Source organism: Melanostigma gelatinosum (genome assembly GCF_949748355.1).
Source record: "Melanostigma gelatinosum genome assembly, chromosome: 12".
Lineage (NCBI taxonomy): Eukaryota > Metazoa > Chordata > Actinopteri > Perciformes > Zoarcidae > Melanostigma > Melanostigma gelatinosum.
Genome location: NC_136645.1, coordinates 13,490,423 through 13,512,761, shown reverse-complemented (window position 1 = coordinate 13,512,761; position 22,339 = coordinate 13,490,423). Strand labels below are relative to the sequence as shown.

The following is a 22,339-nucleotide window of genomic DNA, read 5'->3' as shown; positions in this document are numbered from 1 at the left end:
GGCGCTCCTCTTTTCTGACGTCAGGCTCGGCTGACTCGGCTGCCTGCCTGGTGATAAAAACAATGGGGAAATCACATAATCTCCCCTGTGGGTTATTTGTAGACCTCATGGCCCAGTAATACATTCCTCTTGCTTATCTCTCACTGTTCATTTGTCAGTCTTGTCTCCCTTGGGTCCGTCACCCTTTCCTTCGTTATCATCTATACAGTAGTGGCTTCATCCCTGGCTTTATCGAAAAGGAATACGCTCCCACGGGGTATAAAGGCTGAGAACAGCAGAAGAGAGGGTGTGTTGGTGTGGAGGAGAGGCATGGCTTGAGTTTCATATTTATTGTTTTGCTTATATTTTACCACAGCAAAGCCAAAGATTCATTTCAACAAGTGTGACAATTTCTTTTGTTGCTATTAATTCATTTTCTGTATCATCTAATTCCTCTTCCTGTATTCCTGTACTCGCTATTCAAATCTCTCACCCCACGTGACCTTTCAGCTCCTTTTCACCATCACAACGTTGAACTGATACAGATTGGAAGATCAGTCTGATGCCCAGAGTAAAGAGCAAAGCAGAAGTCTGCATCTTAAATCAGTAACGCTGTGGGCCGATACAGACCAGTAAATATCTCTGCATATACCCTCCAACTCTTCTCATGGTTCATTTACCCTGTGGCTATATTTTCTGTAGACAAGATAATTAACTGTATATAAAAGCAGACAGGTATAAATTAGTGCCAACATTAACCTAAGAAAAATCGAACCAACAATTGCTTTGCTAAGATTTATGTATGAAGTCATACCCAAGCTATAAAATGTTGCTATCTATGTACTAAAATATTAATTTGGAGTGGGTGCCAACCTTTCCACAACAACGTATTCAGAGTGGAGGTAATGCATTGGTGAAATGTATAATATATAGTATTGAAATCTATAATTTCGTGTGTATTTCGCTGCTTTCTTATAGATCTAGTTTTTCTGCAGGGCATTATGAGCCCCATGAAATGGAAGGTAGGAAGAAAATTGTTTCATTTCATGCTATAAGGGAGAATTACGAGTTTGCATGAGATATTGTTTCATACCGACAGCAGCTAGTTTACTGGTCTGTAACTGCCCTCTAGTGGTCTACACCGTTCAGCACAGACAACTATTTTTAAGTCACAGCACAGAGCAAACCCCAGACACTGTGCAACGGTTCTCAAATCAGCTGATCTGGTGGAGTTGTTCTGGTGGAGTTGTTCTGGTGGAGTTGTTCTGGTGGAGTTGTACCTCTAAGACCAAACCAGTAGATATCACCGCTATTTCACATCTGTGTTTCTCTGTGTTAAATAATATTTACAAAGTTATTCATGGGTTTACAGGGGTATGTCAGCAGGTGGAGCAGGATACTTTGTCATACTCTTGACATTTGACATGACACTTACTGAAGCAAACACACACAAGCCCCCTGATCAAAGGTTATCCACTCTTGACAGGGGTCGAAGGAACCATGTAAGGTCTGTACGTGTGTGGCAACCCGATCCTTAGATGCTTACAGACGCACATATTTGAACACACACAAATAATTATATTCTTCTCATCTTCAGAACAGCTTTTAATTAATATTCATATTTCCCTCCCAGCTGGAAGAGCCATGCATCATTGGTTACTTTGTATATTCCACGATGGTCTTTGTTGAAGTTAGGTGTGTGTGTGTGTGTGTGTGTGTGTGTGTGTGTGAGAGAGAGATTTCTGCCTGCAGGTGGCAGCAGCGTCATGGAGCTTATGTTCTGGTGTTTGCTATCTGCACTGCTGGACAGCCAATGGCTACAGTGTTGTGCTTATTAGTATTAATCTAACAGAGTTCAGTGGGTTTGCTGCTTCCTGGTACAGTACCAGTATAAAATGGCATTGTATGGAAATACTCAAGGGAACTGTAAGTATGTCAAAATTGTCCCTACGTAAGTACAGCGTTGGGTATCACTCTGTGAAACTGTGGGACTCAAGAAAGGATGTCATGTCCAGTGAGAGAGTTTGTGAGTTGGATTTCAACCTGTGACATTACAATACATGGCACATGTCTTATACCTGCTGAAACACAGCACTGCTCTTATTGATCAAGTCAGATTGGCTTCGACTGTTAATTCGGGCCCTACAGTATGCTGATAGACTGCAGGACACATCCGCTAGCAAAGCTCCTGATGCTCCAGTGTTGCACTGACATCTATCTTCTGAGTCATTTTGTGATGAGATGCTGCAATTTCTCTTTTTGGTTGTGCCCACTTTTCCTCAATCTAGTTTATCCGAGTTCAACTTTTAATTATGGAATAAAGCTACGTTCCCAAACCTGATCCCCACTGACTTAACTATGGAGTGCCATTCCACAATAAATCAGCTTGCAGCTTTGGAGAGCCCTCACAGCACATTAGAGGGGAGGGTATAAATCATCAGGTAAATTGCGGGACACACTTGCCACACTCCATAAGCAGAAAATGTCCATTACCATTGATACGGATAATTGCTTTGCTCATTTAGCTGTTCAGGTACCTCACGTTATGTTCTGTTTAACTGTAAATGTGGAACATCCCTGAAACAATTTGCGTATCATGCTCATTTTCAATTGAATGACTCATTCATGTGGAGAGAGATCAAATATATTAAAAGTGCTGTATAGGAAATTGGGAGCATTTCTATTGCCTCTCAACGGCTCTCAGCATGGAGACGACTGAGCTGGCGGCACGCAGCTAATGCAAACAGTACTTACAGTTTACCGGGGGGGGGGGGGGGGGGGGGACGACTAGAGGGTGGGCGCTACGGTTCAGCGACGACTCCATTGGTTGGGATGGTGCCATCTACTGACTGTGAGCGAGCCAGTGGGGCGCTCTCACGTGCACAAAAATGCACTAAATGCACGCACACGCAGCCGGCCGGCGATTTACACAAAGCAAGAAGAAGCTCAGATACACACACACAGCCGGAGAGCGACTTCTCATCAAGGTAGACATTACTCCACTATATATTTTTATACCAAATAGTTGTTTGCTACTATGCTCAAAATCCTATTGATGGCATCCTTATAGTTTATAGTCTACTTCCAATCCACACTAGCTGGTTTGTAACAGACCCTAAGAGGGCCAAACCTTTCACACTAATATGCAAATGGTGAGGGGAGGTTGAAGGGCCAAGAATGTCTGTCTCAGCTCTGTGACAACTTTGTATTTAAGTCCCTGAAGCCGAGTGCTTCCACCTGTGCCGCTTTCTCGCTCCTCCCTCCCTTTCTCCTCTCCTTCCCTCCACAGTGGCATGTTCCCTTTGAATAGAATGTTGAGTGGGTTTCACCAGCTGGTGCCTTTTGCCTGCAACATAAATAGTGTTAAAGACAAATGTGTGCGTGTCTTTGCCAGATACTTGAGTGGAGTGTCAGTGTCGCTGCCCTCCAGCATTACTGTGGGCCTTTGTGCTCCTACAGCAGCCTGCACAGACTGCTGCACCGATTCCAAATCTGTAGGAAATCATTATGTTGTCCTTGTCCCTCGCAACACACAGACACACAAACTTGATCTTTCATAATATTTACCAGCCGCAACACTGGTATTGTTTTCACCTTGTGAGTCAGTGTGTGTGTGTGTGTGTGTGTGTGTGTGTGTGATATTGGTAAATATGGTCCTGGAGACAACCACTGTAGCAAGAAACTACCACAGAGGCGGTTTTGAGTACTTTACCAGATGTGCACGGATTTTGTGACCCTATAGTGTCCCAACCATGCAAGATTCAGTCTTGATACAGATGTGTAGTTGAGATAGAGTTCGATGGCACAATTTTTTATCACTGCTCTTGTGATCCCAGCTTATCTCTGCATCTGACTCTCCTTCAGCACAAACCTTTCGTAAAGTTTTGAAACGGGGAAGGGAAAGAGGGAAGCAGGTGAATAAGGTCAATCAGTCAGTCAGTTTAGATTTATCCTCCTGTTGACCTGCCAAAAAAAAGCTCCAGATTTCCAGTCTGCTCGGTGATGTTTCTGACAGTCACTTCATGGTGAGGGCAGGTCTTAGGCCTCCAGGGTCTCCATCCTAATGATGGATCCAATCACTCAGCCTGCGGATCTGGAGCTTCACTGTCGGGCCAATAGTGCAGCAACAGTGCCTGCTACTTAATGAATCTTTCTTCTTGTCTCTTTGACCTTCCTCCTTCCTTCCTGCCTCCCCATCTGTCCAGTTTTCTGTTTTTTGATCACTGACATTTTAAGGCGGAAACTATTTTTAGTCCTTGAATGAATACAATGAAGAGCTGCTGGCATTTGATTGAAGTCTCAATTAACACGAAATACAAAAGGGTTTGTCAGCGGATAATTGGTGCTAAAAGGGCCTGTTGTGTGAGGTGTTCTTTGTTTGTGTTGTATTTCTTGGTAATAGTCGATAATGGACTGCAGCCTGGATTTGCCTCTGCTAGGTTCACACCACGGACATCTTGGTGGTGACTCAGGCTTCTGGACAGAAACAATTAAAAAAACACACACATACACACACACACACACACACACACACATACACTCTGAGAACTTGTCTTGGCACAAATCCTGGACATGTGTCACAGTGTCTTAAACAACAACACGTGCATTCTGAAGCAGCCACACCCCTCTCTCCACTTCTTCTCGTCTCCTCCATCTTACCCCTCATAGAAAAATCTTCATCTTTCCGCTGGGTAGCAGTCAACTAATTCTGACTCTGTGTCATCTTTAATTTGACCACCGCTTCTTACTATGTCTGTGTGTCTGTCTGGTTGGCTCAACTAATGGTGCCACAGTGTTGCAGACAATCAGATATCTGGAGATGGTCTGACATGCTCTACCTCACCTACAGTGTCAGAGCTGGAGGTACAATTGTTTGGTGTTGAATATGTAAAGCTTTTCTGAAGACGGGTCCCTGCAGCCCAGTCGCCAGGAGAAAATGTTGGCATTGTCTGTAAAAGCGACATGCAGAGCAAGTGACATATACGGAGCAGCCTTTGTTGAAAGTTGCTTAAAATAACGAGGATGAAGCTGAGAAAGTCTACAAAGGGCAGGTGGGAGTGGTGGAAAGGACTTTCACCCAGGAGACCGCTTTTGAGGTCTTGTTTGAAACCAGAAGTAGACATTGAAAAAAGATCATGGTTTGTGTTATAATAACAAAACGTAACTCTGCATAAACACAAAGTACTTCTGTTGCCTAGACCAAGCCAATCGTTTTGCATTATGTGTCACTGCAAGCATGATAAGAGAAGAATATTAAAAGCACTCATTGAACGTATTTCTGGTTGAGGAACTTTTAACGTATCCTGTGAGTCGGAGCTGTTTCTGGAATCAAGTGTGTGTAAGACACAATCGGTCCAGTAGGTGTCACCCCTGTGCTTTAATATTGGTAGGTGTGACCAATACATATTCCATCAACTATCCATGACTAGGTTGGTCCTTACTCACAGCAGCTGGATTCTCGTGATGTCAGCAGATCACGCAAGAATCCTGGTATCTTACCACATATCCATCTTGTCAGGCTTCAAGTATTGCGTTTGTGTCCGGCAAGCCAGTGCACGGACCAATCAGCGTCCTGTGAGGAGCTAGAGGCCGCTACGGCGTGGCTTACGTGTGTGTGCGTTCTAAACAACAACGGCAGCTCCTTAATGTGGATGCTACAATAGCATCAGTTATATCAGAAGTGGAGATGGACTGCAGATGGTTCATCCTATCGCCTGCCAAGTATTCTTTGAAAGTGCCTGCCCCCTTTCCAAACAGTTTCCACTTCCAGTGACGGCTTCTCAGACGGCTCTGTATAGCAAACCATCTGGCGGGTCAGGTCAGGTTAGTCCCCGAGTGATAGCTGACGCTTGTTTTGAAGGCAGCGGCATCATCTCTGATCACTGCGTGTTGTTGGTAAAGTTAGTACCCACCCACCATCAATAGTTCCCAACTTGCGGCTCCTCTTACCAGCTGTCCTGCTTCGTCATCTCTCCTCAGATGCCAAAATGATGAGCTGGTCAGATGCAATGATTAGTTTCAAGGAGTGTGTGAGCAGTAAACTGTGAACAAAAAGTGCATTGCAGATTTTCAACACACATACAGTAGTTCCTTCTCACAGCATGAAACTGTCATGCTGTGACACTGATTTTTCTTTTCTTTTTCTTAAAACATTTACTTTCTTACAAAATTCTTAAACATAATGTTTTATTCTGTTTTCCTTATTTACTACCTTTCTGCGTTATGCATTTGGAATTGCCTTTACGTTTTGTAGTTGCCTTGCTTTTAAATTTCAAACATATAAATGCCGAGCAGCCTCTTTTTCTTCCATTCTTTCATCTTCCAAGCACAAAGCTGGCTGTATTAAACTCCATCATTAGATCATGCTGTGTGCGTTTGTGGCAGGAGATGGTACGTTGCATCAGCCACCAGTGCAAATCGGTAATCCTTCATGCTACACTGATCACTCCGTCTGTTACCGGTACTTCAGTTCTTCTTCAGCTCAGTATGTGTATGAACTTACGTGTGTGTATGTGTGCTTGCGTGCTGTCCTTCTCAAACTACACTCTAGACATCTCTATTATTCATAGGCTTAGGGAGAGGAGCAGTGACCATGAAGGTGTGTGTGTGTTTTTTTTGTGTTAAAAGAAGTTTGCTTCCCTCACATTTCTTTACAAAATCCTGGCTGCAGAGTTAAAGTTAAAACTAAGAGATGAGTTTTCATTGATTGCCTATAATCCGTTTTTAAGATTATCTTGCCAGCTTTTATGAGAAACATTTCTAATATATTAAATCTGCTATTGGAGTATGGATGACCTAATATTGCACAACGTGTTGTCAGGCTTGCAGTATACTGGCAGGTTGGTGAAGACGGTGCCTGAAGGCAGAAGACAAGTTCAGCTGACTGCTGTCTGCTCTACTTTCCCTCCAATGTCAACACAAATGTATCTCTAAATCTGTGCTTCAGTGACTTTCACATTCTCCACTATGTTCATCAGCTAGTTACCAACTTCGTCTACCTTTTAAATGCTTGACAGGTAGCTTCCATGGGATTTCATTTTATTTTCTTCCTCTCAAAACAGCTGCTAGCTGCAGACGATAACATCACCGATGTGCTTGTTCTAAACCCTGCATTCACACAAGTAGGGGAGTTAATCCTGATCTGAATCATTAGAGATCCCTGTCCCAAGAAGCCAGGAGTCCACATTAATAATTAGTAAGTGATCCTTGTATGATCTTTAATACTGACTCTGAACAACCTTACCGTCTTTCCCACATGCTCAGAGAGCCCTGACACACTCAAGTAACACAGCAGGACTCTGTCTGACAGCGTTGCATCGAGTCTTGGGTTCAGAACAGCTCGCTGTCCAACGCTCACCTGAACTTTGACCCTATTCTTTCACTGCTAAATGAGAATGAGCGCACAGAGCCTGCAGAAAGAGAGCCAGCACGTTTAGAGGAAGCATCTGCCTGACGTTTGATTGATTTTTTTCCTGACCTAAGCAACAGACAGGTGTGTATGTAAGTGTGTGTGTGTGTGTGTGTGTGTGCCACCATCAGAAAAATCCATGTCTTCTGAGGTTGCTGTGGCAACGGTAATCACTTTTAATTCAGCCTCAGGGAGAAGGAAAGAGTATAAAGGTGGAGTGGCAGCAGTTTAGTTGGGTAATGTGGAAGTTGTGGAGGGAGAAACAATAAAACGTGTCGATAGGGAAAACAAGGGAGCTAAGTGTTTCCTTGTTTAGTGACTCTGCAAGAGTGAGTGGACGCAGAATGATAGAGCTTTACATTAAAACCTTTCTTTCTCAATGCCACAGGATTTAAAAGCTCCTTCTCTCTCCCTACTGGCAGGTAATCATCCGTTCATCAGCGACTGGTGAAGGCTGGTATTTGTCCAACAACCTCTCTCTCCTGTCAGGCTTTTTCTCTCTTTTTAAATTTTACCACATTGGAGAATGGAGGGAAATATATGAATTATGCATTCTCCTTTTTGCCCCATCTCCACCTTCCTATCTGTCTCTTCGTATTCCTTCACTTTTCCTTTTTGCTCCTACGCTCCACCTCCTCTTCGTCCTTTTCCTCGCTGTTATGAATGCCATACAGACAGAGAAGGATGGTGTGTGATGCTAATTCATGAGTTTGCTTGGTTTCCTCTGTCACTTTACTCAACCTCCTGCTGGCTCACACACACACACACACACACACACACACACACACACACACACACACACACACACACACACACACACACACACACACACACACACACACACACACACACTCAGAAGCTGTCGTCTTTATGAGCCATGAGTGGAGGAAAAAGAGAGGAAAAAAAAACATCAACAAGATGTGTGGAGCTCGAGAAAAACCACCACCTGCCACTCAAGACAGCCTCCTTGTAGTATAGCGCTCACACACGTACACAAACACACACGCACTCTCGCATGTGCGCCGGTCCGTAATTTTCCGCCACACTCTGCTCCCAGCCAATGAGAGGCCAGAACTGGGCTTCTGAGAACGTGAGGGGGGAGGAGGCAGAGAGCGGCTGGCTGATTGACAGCCAGCACCCTACAGGTGGAGAGAATAGCGGAGAGAAAGAGAGAGGGGGAAGAACGACAGAGACAGGAAAGAGAAGGGGTGAGTGAGGAGGAGAAGAGAGGGAGGCACACCTACTGTGTACACACACACACACACACACACACACACACACACTCACAGTGCTCTGTTCCTCTCCTCCTACCTTGAGAGCTTGCTTCCCCCGGCAGACTAGCCGACACAAACACCACCATCACTATCATCACCTCCACCACAGCTGCACCAAGATGAGCCAGTGCAGGAAAAGGTGCAAGAGGCAGCTCACCAAGGTGGCTCGATATTTCTACCACTTCCTCATGGGAACTCTCACCGAAGGTAAGCACCCAAAACTTCCACTTCCACACCCAGAGCTTTTGCTGGTGGGTCCGCTTCTTCTGCGAGTACAGAAGCCAAATGGCGATGGTGTTCACTGGGGTTTGCTGTGTATTTAGCAGAGCTTGTTTCTGATCTTTGCTGATGGTCCTGTTGTTGATCCATCACTTCAGTGTCCTGCTGTGTCTGAGCTTGTTCTCTACCTAAATGATGGTAGGGCAGATGTATACTCCGTATTTGCATTCGATCTAAAACAAGCATATTTTTTTTCAAAGAGCGTGAGTGAACTTGTAGGGTTTGTGTGTGTGTGTGTGTGTGTGTGTACACAGTACGTCTGAGTGCTTTGTTTCATCACCAGACAGAGAAACCATACAAATGAAGACATCAAACAGCTTGAAGAGTATTCTCTGTATCTTGTTCATATGCATTGTATATATAAGTATGTATGCTTGTGGCCATATGTTTTCTGTTGGGGTTGAATGAACTCACTCCTCCCCTCTTTCTATCTTTTCTTTGACTCGCTCGTCCTCCCTCCCACAGCCTCCTTGCTCTCCTCCTGCTCTCTCTCTCTGGCAGTCAAAAAGATTGCCCTCTGGAAGCAAGTGGCATTCCACCTCCATTGAGAAACTCTGTGGGACAAAGACACTGAGCCTTTTATCCAGCCCTTCAGTCAGCTCTCAGTATGACATCGACTCACCCATCCTCCTCTTTAGCTCTCCATGTACACGCAACTAAGATTAGAATAAAGTTGTATAAACCGCGCCAGAATATTTTCTTGACACTTAAAAGGTCTTATTTCCTTCATGTAGTCACACTCTTTGTCCCACTGAGCGTAGTGTTGGCTGAATAAAGTGTCCTTTGCCAGAAACACCCTCTATAAGCCTGCTGCTAAGCTTTACACCCATTTTCCTCTCTTTTTCTTGTGAGTGATATTGAGCAGCAGCTCACATTGCCTTGGGGAAGACACAACAGAGTAGGGTGTTTCTATTGAATCCCAGCAGTTGATCCTAGAAGGTGGAGATAAAGCAGTGTTTAGATGACCTTGTCAATAGAGCGGTGCGTGAATGCTAATTTGACATCCGTGCCGTTCCTCTCCACCTCGGCTCTCCTCAGACTTTGACATCTGCAGAGCTTCATGTTCGTGCTCTGACAGCAGCAATTGGACGTGAGTGCGTGAGGCACGCACCCACATACACACACCTTATAATCCATGTAGGAACATTGTGTTTTGAACAAAACAATAACATTGCGCATGACTTATTCGGGTGGAAAAGTTACCAATATTTGTGCTGATAAATAATTATTTTGTTGTTAGAATGATGTTTCAGGTGTTTTTTATATTTTGTTTTTGGGACGCAAATGTGTTGCCAATTACCACATTAAAACGGTCAAATCTCAGTATTAAAGCATTTAAAACTCAAGCATTTAAACTGTGGATTCAACAGTGAAACACTGATGACAATTATTTTCAAAATATGGCATTATATGAATGATTGAATGATTAATTGACTCTAATAAATGAATAAGACTGATGTTCTTTTTTTTTCTTAGTGTCAACAAATCCAATTTCAAGGTGTAGTCAAAGCCTGAGAGCTTATTGCTCTGTGCCATAGACATCTGAAACTACTAAAAGCGCAGCAATTAGCTACAGTACATTGTAATGAGCTACGTGTTCGTTCGTTACAATGAACATGGGCACTGTAGTCTATTTTAAGTCAATACATACTCCATCCTGCTGTTAATACTCCACCGAATGCATATTAATCCAGTCTTCATAAAGCTGTCTAGTAACGGAATTCTTATCAAATGACACCTAACATTTTGTCGACTAATCGATTCAGTTCGATTTAATAAACAGATCTGGAAAACTGAGTTTCTCCACAGATGATAATGCAAAAGCAGTCATTTAAATCTGATGTGCTCATTAGTTTCTTGGAAATAAGTCATTCAGCATGAAAAACATGGATACTTGATTCATGAATTGACTTTGATTTGCATATACATAATTAATGTACCAGACATCTGTTGGGTGCTTCATGCATCAAAAGCAAATTATTATAAAGTCAGATAAGGAAATACAAACATTGGTAAATTATGGAGTTTGACGTCGTGCTTTGCAAAACAAACTACTCTGTTTACACAGCTAACTAGCTACCAGAGTCTCAAAGCCCCTTCACCAGCTCCCCTCCATGATGTATTTACTAAAGTGTGTGTGTGTGTGTGTGTGTGTGTGTGTGTGTGTGTGTGTATACGCATCCTTAAGTTTGCCCAGAATGGAGTTACCATGACTACTGGCTCCTGTGTGTCTGTTCCAATAGGAGAGAGCGAGAGGGAGAGCAATGTCTGCTTTAGTGCGATGGGAGCCGGCGAGGGCAGAACTGTGTAATGGCTGTCCTCCGTAGGGATTTCATCAAGGCCATTCACAGTTTGGTATTTGAGTATTGTGGCATTTTTGGCAGTGCTGAGGGACGTGTGATTTAAGTCGGGCATGGATACCCTGCCATCAAAGTTGTGTGTGTCCCTTAAACTGTGCAAAAAAAAAGGACACATGAAATGAAGAAAGTCCCGGGTTACTTGGTGTTTTATTCCCCCTCATTGGATAAAGTCAACAGACCATGTTTGAAAGATTCCACCAGATTATTCTTGATTTTATACCCCAACTGAGCCTTGATACCACACAATGTTTCTGGATATGTTGTGTCTATAATTCGTCAAGTCAATTATAAGTATACTTATAAGTATGACCGGCCTATTCACAGACCTACACGATGCTGAGGAGTCTGGTTGTGTCTGGCTATGGCTGGTTGGGGTTTGTGTGTGTGCACATTACTGATGACAGTCATTTGTAGTCACCCTCCTTCTTGCCCCTACTTTGCCCAGTAATTAGTTTGTTTCATTAGCTATGTAGGGGAAACAAGCCACTCTGATGTGTGTGTGTGTGTGTGTGTGTGTGTGAGTGTGTGTGTGTGTGTGTGTGTGTGTGTGTTCCCTGCCCTAGAGCTTTGTTCGTGTCGATTTTCCTAATAGTGGGACTAGCTTTGTTTAGTGCAATTAAAATGTATTAAATACCATTAAATTAGTTTGCCCGCCCCACATACGCACACAAAGTATACCACTTAACATACACCAACTGTATGCACGCTATCTTCCTTTTCTACTTCACTCTTGCATGACACAATCCTCGTCTGTAGATGTGGTGCTGAGGCTTTGGCTGCATAGAATCTCTGTGAGCCCTATCGATCTGTCCTTTAGCTGTGCTCTTATCTCACGTAACAAGTCCACGCTGACGGTACACGTCTCTTTCTTCATTCTGTACCCTCTCCGAGGGCGGTGCAATATATCCATATTATATCTGTGTTGTGATACAAGACTAGATATTGTCTTCGATTTTGGATATCGTAATATGGCATAAGTGTTGTCTTTTCCTGGTTTTGAAGGATAAATTACAGTAAAGGGATGTTATTTTCTTACCATGTCCCACCAGACTTTCCGAGCTGTTCTATTATTTGATTATTTATCAAAAATATCATTGTATGAATATTTTGTGAAAGCAACATTTAGGGGGATCAAGTGGCAGAAATGACATAATATCATTAAGTGTGTTTTCATTCGTGTATAATCACCTCAAAACAAGAATCGTTGTGTTTTCACCTTCTGTGGAGCTGTTTAGTTGTTTGTCTTGAGAGAGGGTCCTCTGCACGGCTGTCATGTTTCTTTTTTTTGGCCTTAATGCCTCCTTCTTCTGATAGTGATCATCTGGAAAGAGGGAGTTTCAGTTGTTTGCAATCTGCAACTCCACCGCATGTCGCAGCCAGATCCTACACGCTGCATCTGTAACTGAAGAAATAACACCTGTGGTTTGGCATGAAGTTAAAGAGGTTGGATTTGTGTGCCGGCTGCGCTCACCCTTCACATGTGTTTTCAATTTTGGGGGCTGCCTAGACCTCTGTCCAGGTTGAATTTTGGTGTAGCGATGCTGGGAATTGCAAGACGTAGCAATATGTAATGTTGAGGTGTACCATGGAAGTGTACGGTGCTATAACTGATGGCTAACCATGACAAACAGCGAAAATATGTCTTTCACATGCTATCTTTGTCCAATTTATATACTGTCACATGTCCATGTTGTGCTCTTTAAGTGTTATTTATTTTATACTGAGACCACATAATCTCCTCCAAAACATTGAATCAGTGAAAAAGGCTTTGTCTGCAATAGTTTGTCCCTTTTCCATTCCCTTACCGATGCATCAGTAATCACAATATCGAACAACCCAGTTTGCCCTTGTTGTCTACATGTTTACAGCCCTGCATGCTTTAGCATTGACCCCTGAACGCAGTCTGGTTTGGTTTTTGCTAAATAACAATTTCACAGTGAGAGAGAGCGGTTACGTTTTTTCTCATCCAATAAACGAGCGACACCATGTGCCCCTAACAACTTTTGGCCGCAGTAACTGTTCACAAACATGTTGCTTTGACTTGTGAATTGCTTTAGCTTGTAATGAATAGTCTTAAATCAATATTTCATATCTGAAGATGAATGTCTTTGGGAGCTGTGTAATGAGCAGCAATACATCCTGGTCATTGCTGCATATTCATGCTCTTCAGGTGATTCAGATCATGTTTTGCAGAAACTAGCTTCTTGTGACTTATTCATTTCATAAAATGCCCCGCCCAACACGACGCCTTCATACCTTTCAACTGCACTTCTTGGTACACATATGAGCAAGAATTCATTCACATTCAGTCACATTCATTTCCTTCTTCAGAGTCATTTGTGAGGGGATTTGACATTTTTCGAAATTAAACTGGATGTTGTGGAAGTAGACAGGCCCAAGCAGCAGAGTTATAAAGTGCAAAGTTATACTTTGTACTTCATAACTCTGCTGCTTGGGCCGGTCTACATCCACAACAGTGAGGGCTTTCATGCACATTGGCTCAGACTGACAGACACGCATACATTTCCACAGGTTGTTTGATTCTCTTTGCAGCTCCATCGCTGCTATGACCAAAGAGATTTTGTTATCAACCTTTCAGCTGTGAATAAAATATGTTCGGTCTGAGCCTTGGCCCAAGCCTCGAGATTCTGAGCCTCATGTGTATTTGTGTTCGAGATATTGCTGCTACGTATTCTGTATTTTATTTAAAAAAAACCCTCTTATGCTGTTTGAAGTATATGTGTATCTTTCCTCTGAACTTTTCCCCTTCAAGCACCTGTAGAGTTGATGCAGTTTGCTAGTGTCGCCCTCCCTCTTGTCTCTGACAAATATCATTACACACCCATCCATCCCGTTCCTCTCCTTTTCAGGAAAATTGACATTAAATGTAAATTTTTGAATAAATGAATAAAACAAAGACTGCCTGTGATGGTGAATTCTGACGGGTGCTTGCGGGCGTTAGTGTGTGTTGCTGTATTTGCGGGCGTGGAGGGTAGGCCCACTACTGTAAGCCATATCACAGTGTGTGGTAATGGCACTCGCAGTGGGAAGGCAGTTGTTCATTGCCATAAGGATAACTTACAGTTCTCCAAGCTTCAGCCCCCTGCAAGTGTGCTTTACTGTGGGGTGAAGAGGACACACTCTGCCAGGCTGAGCTGCATGTTGTCTCGTATTACTGTATAATAGGCAATACGAAAACCCAGCAGGAAGCAGCTTTTAAACCTCGTGTTTGGATAGAGTGACTTGCGGGGCAGAAACGGAGAGATATATTCATTTAAAAGATTTTGTTCCACTTCATTTGAGATTATTATTTTACTGGCTGCAACGGCAAGTTGTGACAAGTGTTTTGTCATTTGACAATCTGTTGACATTATATTAAAAAAAAGATCTTAAAGTGAGGGAATAGAAGGATAGAAAGCCACAAAGGGAGAAGACGGGAAGGGATGGATAGAGACGGAAACATGCCACGTCTGAGCACTCGCATCCATTTTAGGAACACACTCGTTTCGTCGCAAGACGTGAAGATTCTCACTTAAATTATCTCGCTTGCGCTGATTATTTATTCTTGTCTGACACCTGACTCGTACATTCACAGTCAAAATAATACGGTTGCCTAAAAATAAACTTGTGGAAGTTCACGGTCAGAGCCTTTGCAGGAGAAAGTTCCTCTTTGAAGATCTATATTTAAACATTACATCTCTGTTGGCATATGGCACGTAGTGCCAATTTTATGCACACACAATGGCAGTCCAGATGAAGTTATTAAAGGACGAGCGACAGTTGGTTTGTAGTTATTTGTGCACTCCGTGTATGCTGAATAATCCCTCTGTGTATCTGTTGCTTGCTTTCTCATCCTTTGTTTTCTCTGGCATTTATCACACTGTTTTAGCCCTAATCTGCTCCATGCTGTTCACATTTTCTCTCCGTTAAGCTGATCAAGTCAGTACTCTAGCTTGCTCTGCGCGTCAGGTACTCTAGTATATCAGGGTGGTCTCTGCACTTCCTGCTTCTTATACCCACTTTCAGGTTACAGGTTATAGGTTTCTCACCTCCGACCAGCTCTTCGACTTCCTCTCAAGAGATACTGGGGGAAAGACAAGACGCTAGAAATGATGTGATTCAATCGACGGTCTCACATCTCCCCCGTACTCCGATCTCTCCACTGGCTCCCTGTAGCATTTAGGATACACTTCAAAATTCTCACCATCACTTACAGAGCACGTCACGGTCAGGCTCCTACTTATGTAGCTGATCTACTTAACCCATATTCAGCTAGTCGGAGGCTTCTCACCTCCGACCAGCTCTTCGACTTCCTCTCAAGAGATACTGGGGGAAAGACAAGAAGCTAGAAATAATGTGATTCAATTTCAGTTCTCGCCCAAAGCTAAGGTCGGTGGGAGCTGTCTAATTGAATGGTGCAGTACACCAGACTGTCCCCGTCATACCTCATCTCTCTGAAGGAGAGCACTATCAGATTGGCCTGCTGATCTTCAGCTGCTTGTAGGTCAGTTTGCTGTGCCAGCGGACCTTTCAGGTGGAAGCCTTGTCCCTTTCACCTTTCCTTCTGCGCCACACTTTATAGTAACAGCTCTCACGCCTGCTTCTTATCCCCCCCCACACACACACACACACACACACACACACACACACACACACACACACACACACACACACACACACACACACACACACACACACACACACACACACACACACACACACACACACACACACACCTCAAATGTGCTAAAAATAAAATCATATAAGCAGCAGGGCGTGTGGGGAGTGAAAGGGGGCAAAACTAGGTGTGAAAGGGGGTGTTGGAGAGACAGGAAAAGGGAAATGTGATGCAGTGGAGGAACTGAAGGAAAATGTTTTATATTTTTGATTGTTTTTCTCTCACTGGAACTTCTTCTAGGATTGATACACCCCCCCCAGAATTAGACCATGATGCTTCTCATGTGTGAATAAGCTTTGTACAAGCTTCGTTGGTTGGATTGGTTATAACCACAGATTATAGACATGAGTTAACTCATAGGTTTCTGAAGGGTTTAGTAAAGCCTGATTTATGGTAACATTTTTCAGCATAGAGGGAAGAGTATGGAGGGGTGACGGTCTCATAATTCTGTTGTCTGAGCAAACATGCATCCAAAAACTACTCTCTTAAAGATGAAATACCCTATTTAATCTTATTCTCATCAATATATTGCAGTAGAATCTGACATGGTGTAGTCAAACTGTAACTCATTCATCTCTGTCCTGAATCCAAATAATCTCTAGTTCTTTAAAAGCTCTTCTGGGGACAGGTGTTGCAAATTGGCATTTGCGATAATAACACTTGCATCGGTTAGCTGTTTGCAGTTTGTATTTTGTGGCAAAAGTCAATTTGTGGGCATTAAACATCATTCTCCATTTTTCACAGAGTTGTTACATGTATTCAAGTTTTGTTCTTGTGTTTGGAAAACAAATAGTGAGAAACTGGACATCTTGGTTGGGTTCAATCGGTCTTTCTCTGTGTCTCTGTCCATGGTGCTGAAACACAGATACGTACACGAGGCACTTATTTTCTGTTACTTTTAGCCTTCAACTTTTGTCTGAAAAGTTTCCATTCAATGAACTGAAGAATTTTTTGCTGGATATACATGTTTTGTAGTTAATAGGCTGAAACGCCCATTACTTTGACAAATGATCTATTATAATGCATATCAGGCGCTTGATTGTAGTGCTCCAACTGGCACTTCCTCCAGGTCTTTCTCCTTGAACTCCGACTAGCCAAGTGAAACACCCTCAACCTTTTCACTTCTCTCTGCACTCGGAGAGAATGAGTAACATTGTTGCACAGAGAGCAAAATTCCCAGATGTATCGGTAGCCCCAACATTCATGTCTGCATGTATCACATGGTGAAAAAAACAACCCTCTTTACCGCTGAACTTGAACTTGCAACGATACAGAAAATGGCCTACATTGAAGACATGGTTACTTATGTATTAACTTACAACCGGCCCCGATATTTCTGATGGCTCAGTGTCAGCTGTGATAAATCTTTTAGAGCTAAGACAATGAGACTGTCTGTGGAATAGCCAGCTGTAAAGTCAATCCATTCACGTCCACTAAACTGATGACACGATAAGCTACATTTGTTTTCAACAACCACCCTGGCCAGGAAAAAAAGTGGGCCTGTAGTTATGCAAGACTGTTGGATAAAGAGAGGATTAAGTAGTTCTCAACTGAATGAGAGCAGTACCATACTAGTTTCATTTTGACCCTGGACAAATGCATAGAGAGGACTGGCCGTGTGTTAGGTTATTGATCTTTCCTTATTATCGATGAATCTCCGTCAGACACAGATACACTTGAGCCCCCACTGAAGCATCCATGCAGCGAGAAGCATCCCCAACACACAGGCATGTGTTCATACATAAAGACCGATACTCTTGATATGAAATCCGGGACATTCAATTTTCACCTTAATGACTTGCTCTCAATTTTTCAGGGGAAATTTTTAGTAGTATTTTGATAAATAATTAATTTTCTAATCAGCTCTTTCCAGCCAGCCCCTCAGTCATTAAAGCCTAACTAACTCAATGGAAGTGTATTTTCCATCCTCCGTTGACAAGTTCTCTTGGCAGGTGGATAAATTTACTGCTAACTATAGCTATCAGAGCAGTGAATAAATGTAAGCTATTAAAGGCCTCCGGGATCTCTGTTATACTCCCACTGCTGTATGAATGTGAGCACAATGTGGACACCTGACTCTTAATTTCACTGCAAAGTTAACGCTTTAGGGCTTGTTTTTGCAGCCGTACACTAGATACATAAAAGAGCACCTGATAGCTAGTGCTGTGATAACAGATTATAGAATTGTGTACTTGAATAACCTTTCTTGTATGTAAATAGTAATGTATGAGGTAATGTTTTAAAAGTATGACTTTAGTTATATTTATGTTTTCTCATGATCTAAAAGGTATGACCACTGTATATTTCCACTGAACTATATTTCCCCGTACAAAAAGGAAATGATGGCATGGCTCTGATGCAGACAATGAAAGAATATTGAATATGACAAACGGTGTACGTGAGTAACAATACAGCTTGTAGTCTGGTAGTATGATAATGTACTACGACTAGTGAAGAAACAAGCTGGAATAATAACGTCTCCACTGTTTCTGTTGGCCGACTGGGCACATCTGTGCAGTCAAAGGTGAGAAAAGGTGAACTCTGACCTGTGAATCCACAGGAGGCTGAAGCTCACAGCTTTTTTAAAGTTATACAAGGTCTGCAATCTAAGTGATTCATTTCTGCCAATTACATTGTCGATTAATTGAGAAATTGTTTGGTCGATAGAAAATCAGGAATATTTTCTAGAGCCTGATACATTGTAAAATCTTCATACATTTCAAATGAGTCTTTTTAAAACCCCCAAATAATCAATTCACTGGCATGAAAGATAATTTGATTCATCAATTATTTATGAAAATAGTTGCTATTGTTTCAGCGCTAACAAATACTGTAGATGTTTGCATCATGTTAAATTAAGAAACCCCTGACGTGTAAGTTTAATGGAAAAACAGATGTGATGTAGTGACTCATTTTTTATAAACTACGTGTGTGCTGACACACTATAGGGCACTGCAGCATTTTAATATGGATCTATGCTCACAAAGAAATATGAACATTAGACTGTAAGCTCATCCATCAAAGAGGTGCCACTAGAAAACAAAAAGTAGGTAAAGTGTCTGACACCTCTGCAAATTGGAAACTGGTTGCCATGATCTGAATAATAATCAGCTCTTTTGTCACCATTGGTCTGTGTTGTCTTCTCACAATGAACAGACTTCACTTCAGTCCACCTGGAAGATGACAGAGACCCACATCTAAAACATTATACCGTAAGTCATATTTATATGCCAATGTGAAAATACAGTAAATTCAAAAGTTGGAGAGAAAAACACAAGCATGTGACTTATTTAAAGGAACATTGAATTAGATTCATCCCATCCCTCTTCTTTTATTTCCCTCCTTCGGTCTTTCTTTCTGGGTCATACTCTTTGTAATGGACAACAGTGCAAACAAAGAAAGGATGCACATCAGGCCTATCCAGCAGGGAGGCTGGTGGTCAGAGGCACTAAAGGTCTGATGGTCCCCAACTGGGACAGAGCTGCCTGTTCCATTCAGCCATCCAGGCATGAGGACGCCAGGCCTCGGACAACCTTGAGAGGCTGTGCTGCGGACTTCTAGTCAACATGACGGAGAGGGAGCAAGAGAGAGTGAGAAGAGGGCGAAAGAGGAAAAGGATTGTGGTGATAGGAGTGTGTTCCGGGGTAGTGATGCATAAAAAGAGAAAAGGAAGCGAAGGTAAGCAGGAGGGAACCCAACCAGCGAGAAGGAAGAAGCTGAAGGAGGCGACAAAGTTAAAAAAGAGATGGTACTGAAGCTGGGATGAGTAGAATGTGTCTATTGTCTCTAAATTATATTTTCAGATCCAGGTTGTGGGGTTACGAAACTTTTCTCAGCTGAATAAAAAAAAAAAAAAAAAAAAAAGGTACAAAATAAAATTACAAGCAACAAACTTATTAAATAGATGATTAAATATGTCAAGCCCTGCTGAGACGTCATCAGCACCGCTCCTGATTGACGATAACGCTCAACGTCTGTTCTCTCCGTTACTGTGAATGTGTCACTTGCTAGTCAGCTTCTTGAGTGGCACTTGTCTGTCGTCTTTTCGCGCTGCATCAATGTGATGTCTGTCAGCCAGTTGTGGGCTCCAGAAATATGTTGGTGCGCGTGTAACCATACCTCTGGGTGGCTGTCACCGTTGTGAGGTGGTGTGTCATTTAAAGACTTTGTAGCACAAAAACCACACAGACAGACACAGGAAACAGACAATGGAACATTGTTTTGTATTCAAATAAAATAACCTTTTACTCTTCTAATAAAAAAAAATTAAAAAAAGATTTATTTTTTCCAATGTATTTGAATGATTTTACTGTTTTAAATGAAATTCTGATCACGTTTCTAATTTATGTAAACAATTAGGAGTGTCAAATTGTGTAGTCACAACGTGCTTGTGTTTATAGGAACCCCTGGATCAAAGTTAGTTATTTGCTTTGCAGATATAAAACAACAAAATGGCACGGTTACATCCCTTCTCTGTGATCCAGGGGAAGGATTTAGGGACTAACACAAAACAACAAATAGCTTGTGTACCAAACAATATTTATTATGCTCACGTAACAGTGATAAATGAGCGAGTCACAACAAGAGACTGGGAGAGGATGGGACAAGTGTGGTCGTGCCAAACAATTGAAACAAAGACAACAGAACTTGGCCTAACTAACCTCTGAAATCAACAAATAAAAATGGCTTATCTAAATGTGCTTGACCAAAACCCAAATACGCCGAGTGTATCTAGACACAGAAAATCCTACGTGTGCCAATGTACAGGGTACCCCAGACTCACCTACTGTCCGCAACCTCCCACCACAAACAGTAACAAGTTCAGTTCTCAAGTGCCGTAAACCCAGTATGACGCGAAGTCCTTCTGAGCTCAGAGGCTTCCTGTCTTTTGTCTGCGGCTCTCCCGCCGCCGATTGGCCAGCCTGCCGGTGGTGCCAATCACCAATCAGGACAACCGGCCCCCACAGGTGGAATCCAATCACCCGATTGACCTGCTAGTAGAACAGAGAGAGAGAGAAAACAGGGAAGGGCAGGAGGGGAGAAAACACAACACGTAACAGGCACATAAAGGGCAACATATTGTACTACATGGAGGATAAGCAGCGTGTACTAGATTAGCACTCTTGATCAAGTATAAAGTATGAGTAGCTGATGCGTTTTGTGTGGTTTTATTTTATTTTTTTTATCTCATTATGAATTAGATGTGCACTGCATCTTCTCCATCCTCAGTGTCTTCTAGTTATTTGATTGCCCCCCAAAGTCAAACATATACAAATCAGATTCGTATGGAAACCAGAATATACACCACATCAGTTATGTGTCATACTCAAGTGTGTCATGCGTTATTAACGCTGTGATGTCCTTGAAAGGTTGCATGTTCAGAGCACACATGATTACTATACTTCAACACTTCACATGCGTGTCACGTATTACATGTCAAAGTGTGCCGTTATATCTCGAGTTCACCTTTGTTCCCTTGTCGTTATCGTTCACATCACAACGAATAATTTCATCACCGCCGCAGTTTGCTCCTCTCTAGTTTTCTCACCTCACACCCTCCTATCAATCACAGAGATGTGTTCAGTCTGCTCCTACTCTCTGTTCTGTCCATCTCTTGAGTCTGCATGATGTCAGTCTGACTCCATTTCCTCAGATCCAAGCCTTTTGTGTGTGTGTGTGTGTGTGTGTGCGCGTGTGCATGTGCTCACACACACACACATGAGTATGTGTGATCCCATCAGTTCCCACCCCCGGTTCTCCAAATCTGATTCCTCTCAGGGCTATTTTTAGCTGTGGAGGCCCCCTCCACACTGTAACACGTCATGACCAGTGTTCCTACCTGCTTTTGTGAAAAAGGAGCACAACACAAAAGCAGCATCACTGTGTGTGTGTGTGTGTGTGTGTGTGTGTGTGCGGTGTGTGTGTGTGTGTGCGGTGGACGATTTCCAGAAATTTTGCTTCTGATTACTCGCCACATGTTACGAGGGTTTTACTTAAGGTTCCCTCATTCTGTGTTAACTTAATGTGTTACATGCGTACTACATGTGTATACATGCATGCGTGCATGCATGTATTTGTACGTGTGCCCTCTCTTCAGAATACTAATGGGCACCGTTGCCTGCACGTCCATGATAATGAAGTTTGTCATGTCCACAAGGTCTTCTAATATCAGAGAAACAGCGGCGCAAAAACGTAACTGTGTGTGCAGTGAAGCACATGCTCAAGTGTTTGTGTGTGTGTGTGTGTGTGTGTGTGTGTGTGTGGCTTTGTGTGCACCCAAAACTGGGGAATTGATGCTATGTGTCGTGTCTATTTCTCTCTTGCCCACTCTCGCTGGTGACAGGTTTAACACAATAGAGCG

The 22,339-nt window shown here is 42.7% G+C and overlaps 1 protein-coding gene across 2 annotated transcripts in view; it reads left to right on the top strand.

The window, feature by feature from the left end:
• Positions 1-22,339, top strand: part of LOC306785435 (A-type potassium channel modulatory protein KCNIP2) — a gene marked incomplete at its 5' end in the record, with an annotated part of 75,429 nt that overhangs the window by 25,066 nt on the left and 28,024 nt on the right. The window contains one exon of one of the 2 annotated variants that reach the window (XM_079279808.1): positions 8,781-8,868. The exons of the other annotated variant lie outside the window; for it this stretch is intronic. Within the exon in view, the coding sequence (XP_079135934.1) occupies positions 8,781-8,868 (88 nt within the window). Of the gene's footprint in view, positions 1-8,780; positions 8,869-22,339 lie in introns of those variants that run through there. 2 annotated transcript variants of the gene reach the window in all.